Genomic DNA, 10,212 nt, shown 5'->3' on the forward strand with positions numbered 1-10,212 from the left:
ATGAGTGCCAGGGTACGGTGCTGGGAGGAAAACCACTCAGGCTCAGTTTCGCTGTAGCAAAAAGGTAAGATAGAAACAATTATAAATTGTGAGTGAACAAAAAGAGTGCTAGTTGTAATATGAAGGGAAGAATCTGAAGTTCTAAAATCAATCACTTCTCTTGAAGCTTTTGATACTAAAATTAACCAGAATGAACGGTTTACTTCCTGCTGTGCTGCTTGGGTGTCAAGCATATACATTAGAATATTTTAAAGTTTTAAATGTACTTGCAGTGTGTATTTTGCAACTAAAAACGGGAAAAATACTAGCGTTGGATGCAAACTAAGTACTTACTAAACAGATATTCAAATTTTGTTAGGACTTCCAAAAATGATTAGTGCATCTCATGTACCATCATTTATAACTATACCCAGGGCTTAAAGCGCTCCGGCCGGATTTCCGGCTTGGAGACAGCCCGCCGGTCCGCCTCAACTTAACTTTGGTTGATAGACAGGGATTATATCCAATCACATTGAAGCTCACGTTGTCTTGACCAATTATTAACAGGAAGGCGGGTCTTAGAAAAGCAAGCATGACGCCTCTGTGTGGCATGCTATCTTAGCGCTTCGTTAGTGCCGGCAGTTGTCAACCAGGGTGGGAGAATTAGGATGCTCGAGGTGAGCAGAACGTGCTCTATTCACACAAGGAGAGCTGTTGGTCAGGCTACTTCTTGTTGCTCTCTAAAATAGTTATTGAATCAAGTTACTTATGTAGGTAAACATAGATGATTAATCCCTTAAAATACACCAGAATACATGAAATGGCATCTACTTTATTCAGAAATTTCTGGGGGAGGACCCCCCCCCCCCACCATTGTGCCTGCCCCCCACCCCTGTGTTCACAAAAACTTTTTCACTGCACAGAACATCTTTGTGTTGATGTTGGAAATGACTCCAGCTCCTACTCTGAAAGTTATTTAGAAGGCTGGGAGTCCTAAAACCAGCTCTGTGGAACTTCCTTTTAGATTGTGATATTGCGTATTCTAAATTTATTGCGAATTAATTGACTGAAATGTGTCTGTTCAATGTGGTGTTGAGTTTTTTTGAGGGTTTTTTTGCTGCAGGGCAGTGCTCTGAGGTACATGTTTTACGTTGTTTAAGTTCAAATATATTGAAACTTCATTTAAGTCATTGTTACTTGAAGCTGAATTGTTTGTTGTTAAAAGCAGTTGTCTGCATTTTTCAGAGAGCACTTTTAATAAACATTGGCAATATGTCATTTTATTCTATCAACACCACAAAAAAAGTTTCAGGCTCAGGATTTTTTTCACTTTAAGCCCTGCTATACCACACATTTTAGATCTGTCTATACCCTTCTGAATATATTTACTAAAACTAAAAATAGAATATAAGAATAAAATATATACTTAATATAATTTAAAACTACAAATGACTACTGACATTTCTGTCTGGATGACTCAGAGGGAGTAAATGCTCTTGGTTTTCAACTACAGTTCCCCTCACATTTATAAAACTTTGCTTCATTTATTGTTTTGCAGCCAGAAAACCCCCAGCTACCCAGGGGTCCAGGGCCAGAGTTACCATAACAACTACAATCAGACACCGTCCAATTATTACGGCAGTCAGGGGGGTTATTACTCTCAGTGGGGCGGCTATGACCAGTACAGTGGCTACAACAGCGGCGCCTATGGGAGTGGATACAACAGTGGCTACAACAGCTACAACAGTGGCTACGGCTATAATTATGGGCCCTATGGATACCCCCCATCAGGCCACATGGTGCCACCGCCTCCCATGGGGATGCCACCGATGACCGCCAACATGACAGGAGCTGTAGCGGTAAGATCTGTGAAGCTCTGATTAAAAGTGTGGAGAACTTTCTCCTTCAGTAACTCTTGTGTTTCTCCTGCAGACCCAAGAGCAGACTGAAGATGACGAGGACGATGACGAAGAAGGTGAAACCTTGTTTACACTGGAATCGTTTTTATAATCAGAGTGAATTCTGTTGACTGAAAAATCATTGATTTTTCTAAACAAATCTGGAAAAAAAAATCCCTGTAAAATATAAATGTTTTAATCTGTACTGGTGTAATTTGGTGCTCTGATTTATTTCAGTGTGAAATTGAGTAATGAGGAGGCAGATGTGGCTTTAAGCTGAATCTGATGTTAGAGGGGTTCTTCATTTGATTACTCTTTTTGCTGTTAACACGATAGAAGTGCTGTGAACTAATGATGTTTTTAAATCTGTGTTTGGTGACATTTACCAGAACCCATCCCTGAATGTGACGTGGAGCTGTGGAACAAAGAATTTATGCAGCGAAGTGAAGAGCTTTACGATGCAATGACTAACTCCCACTGGGAGCCGCTGGACTCTGTCGACTCCCCCATCCCCACTTCCTCTTGATGTTTTTCTCCACTTTCCCCCAACCACCATGCTTTTTAAAAATAAATAAATAAATAAATTTAAAACAAAGTTTTTATACTTCCAAAATATACCACCATATTGACACCTTATAAATGTCAGCAGGAGTTTAATGCCTCTATATTAGCTGTAAGTATAGAAATACTTGTTCCGCTGCAGATACTGCATAGACGTTCACTGTCTTGTCTTGTTTATCATGATGGTAACAAACAGGAAGTTAGTCATTGCTCAGTGCAGTTAGTCTGGATTAGATAGTCTCTGATACATCAGAACCACCTGTAAGTGCTGATGCTGACTGTTGCATTTTACACGTAGCAATGAGGGACAAACAGTCCACGTCGTTTATCGTTCATCCATCTTGAAATTCATTCAGTCGTCGGAAAACAAATTAAACTATGCCTTTATTGTTGTTTGCCATTGTATTACCTGTTGATTTAGTGTGGTCATTAGGATTATTTTGTAGTTAAGAGCATTCATTCTTATAAGTTTTGTAGGCTGACCCCACTCTGTAAAACCAGTTTCTACTTTAGCCAATTCAAGCATTTAGAACGTTTGTGTTCATAATACTTTTATTATTATTTATTGTACAGGCCTACATATAAACTAAAAAATAAGTAGAGTCTCCTCTTAAAAACAGATTATAACTCAACATTTTTCACAGCATGAAAGTGCAATGTGTGTCTTCCTCAGTGTCTTCAAGCTTAAAATTGAGTGATTTCAATCGCCAACTGAATAATTGATGCCTCCCTGTTGTCTTTTTTTATTATTGAAGGACTTATAAGTGATGTTGAGTTTATCAAAATATAACCTGAAATGTTAACATTTTCATGTTGAGAAGTTTAATGTTAGTAAGTTATGTCCTCATCAGACGAATGGTGCGTCTCCTCAGACATTAGTTTTGTGGTCAGATGATTTGAAGGCATCCTTTATGTTCTGCTGTTCTATGACAGACATTTTGTATATATTTTCATTTCAGAGATGTTTTATCAATAAAACAGTTTCAAAGGAAAGTGGTCCAGGGAAGTACTGTCACTTTGTTTTTCCTAAGGGTGTTCAGTTCTTTAAAGTACAAATTCCACAGCTGAAGTATAACCAGTGCCACTACATGTCCAGTGCAGTTTTCTTTTAAGATTTGTTGACAGATAACAGTCCACAGACACGTATATAAAAATGCTTTAATGACAGGCAGCTCTTCAGTCAGTTATAGGTGCATATGGAAAATTAGATTGTCGTGAAAAAGTCTTAATATTTTTCTTGTTTTTGTTAATATCAATATGTAAAAATCAAATTTCATAGATTCATTATGCAAAGAGTAAAATATTTCAAGCCTTTGTAATTTTAATGCTTATGACTTAAATTAATGAAAAACCAACATGTCTGAAAGGTTCAATGTTGTAAACTGGTGTCACACCCTGATCAGCTGTTTCACTCCTGGACCTGAAGTTCTGCCACTCCTGTACTGGAGACATCATCACCCAATTATCGTCTTACCTGCTGACAAGACAAAGAAGTGGACTGTTGGTCAGTGGTTCTCTTTTCTGATGAAAGAAAATTTTCATGTCATTTATAAATCACGGTCCCAGAGTCTGGAGGAAGAGTAGAGAGGTCCAGAATCCACGTTGCTTCAAGTCCAGAGTGAAGTTTCCACAGTCAGTGATGGTTTGTGTCCATGTCCTCTGCTGGTGTTGGTCCACTGTGTTTTCTGAAGTCCACAGTCAACGCTGCATCTACCAGGACATTTTAGAGACTTCATGCTTCATACTGATGAGCTTTATGGAGATGCTGATTTAATTTTCCAGCAGGACTCAGCTCCAGTCCACACTGACACAGGTACCAAAAGCTGGCTGTGAAATATTGTAATTTTTGAGACGCTGAATTTCGACTTCATTATTTGCAAGCCATAATCATCAAATGTACATGAAATAAAGCCTTGAAATTTTCATTATGTACAGTATAATTAAGAGTTTTACTTTCTGGAAGTCAGTCTGAAACTTTGATTGACAGAAAATTTGAACTTTTTCACAATAGTCTTAATTTTTCTAACGCACCTGTATACTAAGGAGAAGCTCAATGAACACAACCAAGATGACAATCTCGCTTTTAATCTGATTAAATGCCTTCTAGATTATCACGAGGAAAACCTCATTCATAAAAGGCCAACTCTCCCAAAATATAATGCTACAGGACATTTATGTCCACACACACTGGTCTGTTGGGGTGTTTTTAAGACCACAGATTGGTCTTAGATTATGTTTACCCCTTCTTCCATTTTGGGTCACGGGGTTCACCGGTGCCCATATCCAGCAATCATTGTGTGAGGGGCGGGGTACACCCTAGACAGGTCTCCAGTCCATCACTGGGACACATAGAGACAAACGAGACAACCATTCACTCTCACACCTAGAGACAATTTAGAGTTACCAATCAGCCTAACATGCATGTTTTTGGTCTGTGGGAGGAAACCGGAGTGCCCGGAGTAAACCCAGCATGCACAGAGAGAACATGCAAACTCTACTCAGAAATGCCCCTGGACCGGGATTTGAACCAGGGACCTGCTCGCTGAGAGGCAGCAGCTCTACCAGTTACTACAGTCCACAAGTTAAAATAAGTCCTTCTTCAACCTGGTGCATACACAAATACAACTTAAGCTACACTTATTGAGTGTGCCTGTGAGGACATACAATAATGCTTGACTCATGTGCAGTAAAAAGAAAACTCCCAGTAGTGAAATCAAACCAAGGATAATACAAGGCACACGTCTAGATTTTCCTCTAATGAGCTGATTACTATGTTTCCTAGACAGTTTCAGGTTGAAATACTTTGGTTTGTGACAGATTCTTCTGTATATTTTGCAAAATAAAAATGACCAAGTTAACGGTCAAGTTAAATATCTGTATGTTTGCATGTTAAACCTGTAACCAGTGCACACATAGAATGGTAAATGGACTGTACTTATATAGCGCCTTTCTATCTTATTTCAAGATATTCAAAGCGCATTCAAGAAGCAGGTGGAATGGTAATAAAGTGTTTAAGGTAAATTTGTTTTTGGATCTTTATCCTTTTATATTTACTGATCTTAAAATGTTTTATGTAGAATATGAGTTAATAGAACCACGATTCAGTGAATACATTTTAGGTTTAAATCCATATCAAAATATTTTCACTTGAATTAAAAGAGTATTTTTTTTCTGTAAAAAGTATTTTAAGTATTTTTTTAATATTTATTTTCAAATTAAACTAACGATGGAGGTACATAAATAAACAGGATGTTTTTGAGTCCGTTTAGTTGTCCCATGTAAAAAAAAAAATCTTAGTTATGTGCAGCTAATGGTAGTGACTGTAGTTCACTGCATCTTCTGTCTCAGTGCTGCTGGTCTTTGTGTTAAGCAGTCCATGACCGGGCCTCCCAGGACAGTACCACCTGGGGCCCATACGATACCAGCCCTGATACAGTCCCCTCCAAACCAGACAGCCTAGAGCACCCCCCAACAGCTGGGTAGGAAAACGAGGGAAGTAAGCTAAGAGACAGAGTAGCAGAAAGATCCAGAGTCCAAGAAGCAGAACACAAAACAAAAAGAGGATCCTCAGAGGCGCATCAGAGATCCCACCAAGGCTGAGATAAGGGCCAAACACAGATGTTTCCTCCACCAGCAGCAGACAGCACAGACAGAGAAGGAAAACGTCTTCTGAAACCTCATAACCCCTCCACAGCATCCCGGCTTTCAGGCACTCAGACTTGCTCTCCCCGTCACGCAGGACCAGCAGAGGCTGCCTGTTGGTGACTTCTTGACCAGACTGTAAAGTTTCGTAGCAGCTTCCTGTGGCATTCTCCAGAAGATCCAGAAGTTTGCAACAACCTAGCCATAGTCCAACGGCCACTGCAAGCCTCGAGAGATGACGAAGGGACAGTGAGAGGGAACGACGGATGGAGAAGGAGAGGAGGAAAACGAAAGAACCAACAAAGATGCAGGTCCATCCCCAACCAGAGTGCAAGAACAACCTGGAAGAAAAAGAGGAAAAGTGTTAGACCAGAGGAGGAAAAAAAAGCTTTATTAGTTATATTGATTGTTGAACTTTATCTGGTAAACATCGAGACATCAACTAACACATTTAAATATTGTGAACCAACTCTAATGGCCCTAAAAGATATATAACTTTATTTTTTTCAGTAAATGTTATGTTAGGTTCAACATTTATTAGTTTTGGGAATTTTATTTCACATAGCAATGAATCTGTAGACATCAAAGAACACTATTGTCTATCTTTTTTTTTTTTCGGCTGTTCCCTTTTCAGGTTCACAGCAAGTCATCCTCCTCCATCTCACTCTGTCCGCACTCCAACTACCTCCATGTCCTCTCTAACTGCATCCATATATCTCCTCTTTGTCTTTTTCCGGGCAGCTGCATTTCTAACATCCTTCCACCAATATACCCACTGTCCCTCTGGATATGTTCAAACCATCACAGTCTTTATCTCCCAGTTGTTCAACCTGTGCTGTACCTCTGATGATCTCATTCCTAATCTTATCCATCCTTTTCATTCCTAAGGAGAACCTCAGCATCTTCATTTCTGCCACTTCCAGTTCTTTTTCCTGTCTTTTTGTCAGTGTCACTGTCCAAAGTATACAACAAAGATGGTCTCACAAGTCTTGTAAACTTTTCCTTCCACCTTTGCTGCCACCCTTTTGTTACAAATTTCTTCCGAAACTATTTTATCCTGCCTGGACTCTTTTCTTCACCTCTTTACCACATTCCTCATTTTTCTGGACAGTGAACCTCAAGTACTTGAAGTGCTGCACCTTTGTGACCTCTGCTCCTTGCAGCCTCACTGTTCCTCTGGCCTCCCTTTCATTCACACTAGAGCTGTCATTTCTAACCCGAACCCGGAGCCCGGCCCTACCCGGAATAGGGCTGAGCCGGTCCATAATAATGTGCTTAATGTGCAGGCCGGGTCAGTGTTGGGCTTTTGATTGCGCCTGCGGATGCACGCGGCTTACGATCCAATTATATGGCAACAGGGCTTGCCATATAATCACCAGCCGCATGTGGCCATTTGACCACACGCTGACCGGCCTTGAAAGAGGTAAAAAGTTCATTTAAGCTTCAGATGGACTACTGCCAACGATCCATCAGCCCAAATGGACGTTCATTCAGCCACTGCTCTCAGCGGACCCACGCAACCGACGACCCAAACGTGAGATCACAAACAACCCTACATGTCAGAGCAGGGTTCATTGCAGAAGCAGGGGAAGCATTTAATGCGCTTTGATGGCTCTTCAGCTCCGATCTTCTGCCCCCTTTACTCAGCCGTGCGCGTCCGCCGACCTTTAATAACTATATAAGCAGTCAAAGCTTAATTAATTAAAAATGCCGGGGGGGGGGGGGGGGGGGGGTGGGGGTTCACATCTGTAATTATTGTTAATCCATCAGATCGGGTGGGGTTCGGAAATGATGGCTACGGGCTGGGGCCGGTTCAGATTTTTTTTAACTCAAATGCAACTTTCATTCACACACGTACTCTGTCTTACTATAGCGGACTTTCCTCTTCTTTCAAGTACCTACCTCCACTTCTCATAGTTCTCTTCCACCTGCTCTCACCACAGATCACAGTGTCATTTGAAAACATCATAGTGCACAGGGATTCCTGCCTGACTTCATCTATTAAGGTTTTTCATACTACATCCGAAGCTGAAGAGTCGTCTCACGGCCATGTGGTTGTGTGACATTCGTTTTCGCACACACATAGTTCACAAGACACACAGTGCAGAGCTCCTGAAATTCACACCTCACCACCGCCCTGCTGTCCTCATGCATGTAGCAAAAATGCCACATGTATGAGGCTTAACTGAGTCAAAAACCTCACTGCCATCTCCTAGACGTTTCCATGGAACCACTGTATGTCATCAGACCCTACTGCTTTCCCTTCTTCATCTTCTTCACAGCTTTCTGAACTTCATTCTCACTAATCCTTCCCATTTCATGGTACAAAGTTTCTATGATAAATGGTAAATGGACTGTACTTATATAGCGCCTTTATGTCTGATCAACACAATCTGTGTCCTCATTTACCCATTCTACTAGATCTCTACAAAGTTAGTTGAACAAATAGACTAACTGGTGCTTTAGATCACATTCATTCACTGATGGGACACACATCAGAGGCAATGAGGGGTTCATTGTCTTGCCCAGGGACACTTCGGCATGTGACTGCTGGTGGATTCAAACCTCCAACTCTTGCATTGGAGGATGACTGTTCTAACCACTCAGCCACAGCCGCTCTACTCCTTTCCTTTCTTTCTCTTCATTCATTAGCAGAGAAGTGACTTTCACGAACGATCCGGATCTACTGAATGGCTCTTTACAATAAACGATAAGAACCGAGTTACAAATAGTAAAGAGTTGTTCCTAGTTTTATTTTTCCTCCTCATGCTTTCTTCGTTTTCCTTATCAAATGCAGAGACTATTGATCCTTCTTCGCTTTGCCACTGAGATGAAGGAGAACAAGCAATGGGGAGGAATGAAGCACCTCACGGGGATGGGGTTCCCACTTAACAAGACACATGGTATAGCTTTGATGACGTCACTGCTGTTCAAAATTGAATTGCTCTTTGAAGTGAACGGATCGTTAGTATCCAAATCCCTTCAAAGAGCCCATCTCAATTCATTAGCTCCCCTAAGTACTCCCTTCATCTTCCCGTCACGGTCTCCTCACTTATTAGAACATTAACATTTGTACAGTATCTTTAACAAGCCTAACCTGCTGCACATCCTTTCCAGCCTGATCCCTCTGTCCAGATGACACACAAACTACCTTTCTGCCTGTCTCTCTAATGACTGTTGTGCACTATAGTCAATATATTAATGGAAAAATATAAAAAAAGATGCAAAAATGTGGTCTTTCAGAGTGATGAATCTCTCCTTATTTTTATTTCTAACAAACTTGCTTATCAATGTTTCTGACCTGTTAGAAATTAACCTAATTATGAAAGAGATGTTCACTCAATGGACGACCCAGAGGAAAAAAAAAGTCCCTGTCCCAAATTCAGCTGGATAATTCTTCAGATGCTCCAGTTTCCTTCCACAGTCCAAAGATATATTTTTAGCTTGAGGAGTGATTTTAAATTCAACCAATTGGATCTAAGCAGATGAAGGTAAACAGGAAGTGGTCTTACCTGTAAAGGAAGTGACTTCTCTTGGCAAATACACTGTGATGAGATACCCATAGACTTAGTGCAGGGCCGAACATCACCACTGCAGACAACAGCAGGTGAAAATGCTGCCGACACAGACTGTTACCCAACAACTTGGCTGCCAAGTCTGTCAGGACCACCAGCATTGTGTTGAAAAACATTTGAATCCACATCTAATGCTCTGAACAGGCCTAAACTATTAAAGGAAAGTTACTTATAGAAATCAACAGTGTTATTAGTGCAGATTATCCACCTCAAAGCCAACAATATGTACAACTGATAAAGTTGTAATCCACAGTAAAATTTCATAAAACCATAACCAAACGACAGAGTAAACAAGAACAAAGAAATAAATCAGTTTGCTTCAGTCTATACAAGCAAAGTCTGTAGTCTGACAATCAGATCCTTTGATGGTAAATCCTGCAGAAATTCAGAGCTGCTGGCTGTGCATTAAAAATAGTAGAAATCCTCAGATGTTAGCAGTGAAGTTTCTTTCTCCATGTGTGGGGCGTGTGCTGCATAATGTGAATACGGTGGCAACTGGCTTCTAGCATTCCACATACTCCAAATGCGTGCACGCTGTGAAATCCAGCCCTGAAACG

At 40.7% G+C, this 10,212-nt stretch overlaps 2 protein-coding genes across 2 annotated transcripts in view; one reads left to right on the top strand and one right to left on the bottom strand.

The window, feature by feature from the left end:
* The window catches only part of LOC119414918 (tRNA selenocysteine 1-associated protein 1-like), a 16,741-nt gene extending 14,236 nt beyond the window's left edge, over positions 1–2,505 (top strand). The window contains exons 5-8 of the mRNA XM_037682037.1: positions 12–64; positions 1,538–1,838; positions 1,912–1,954; positions 2,267–2,505. Coding sequence (XP_037537965.1) covers positions 12–64; positions 1,538–1,838; positions 1,912–1,954; positions 2,267–2,403 — 534 coding nt within the window. The 3' untranslated portion in view covers positions 2,404–2,505. The remainder of the gene's footprint in view (positions 1–11; positions 65–1,537; positions 1,839–1,911; positions 1,955–2,266) is intronic.
* A 3,202-nt stretch (positions 2,506–5,707) lies between these two features.
* fitm1l (fat storage inducing transmembrane protein 1, like) lies at positions 5,708–9,783 on the bottom strand. The gene is made up of 2 exons (XM_037681551.1): positions 9,593–9,783; positions 5,708–6,421 (listed from the first exon to the last, which is right to left on the bottom strand). The coding sequence occupies exons 1-2, from the start codon at positions 9,781–9,783 to the stop codon at positions 5,746–5,748; spliced, it is 867 nt and encodes a 288-aa protein (XP_037537479.1). The 3' UTR covers positions 5,708–5,745.
* Positions 9,784–10,212: the final 429 nt, after the last annotated feature.

Source organism: Nematolebias whitei, chromosome 9, assembly GCF_014905685.2.
Source record: "Nematolebias whitei isolate Nwh7 chromosome 9, NemWhi1, whole genome shotgun sequence".
Taxonomy (NCBI): Eukaryota; Metazoa; Chordata; class Actinopteri; order Cyprinodontiformes; family Rivulidae; genus Nematolebias; species Nematolebias whitei.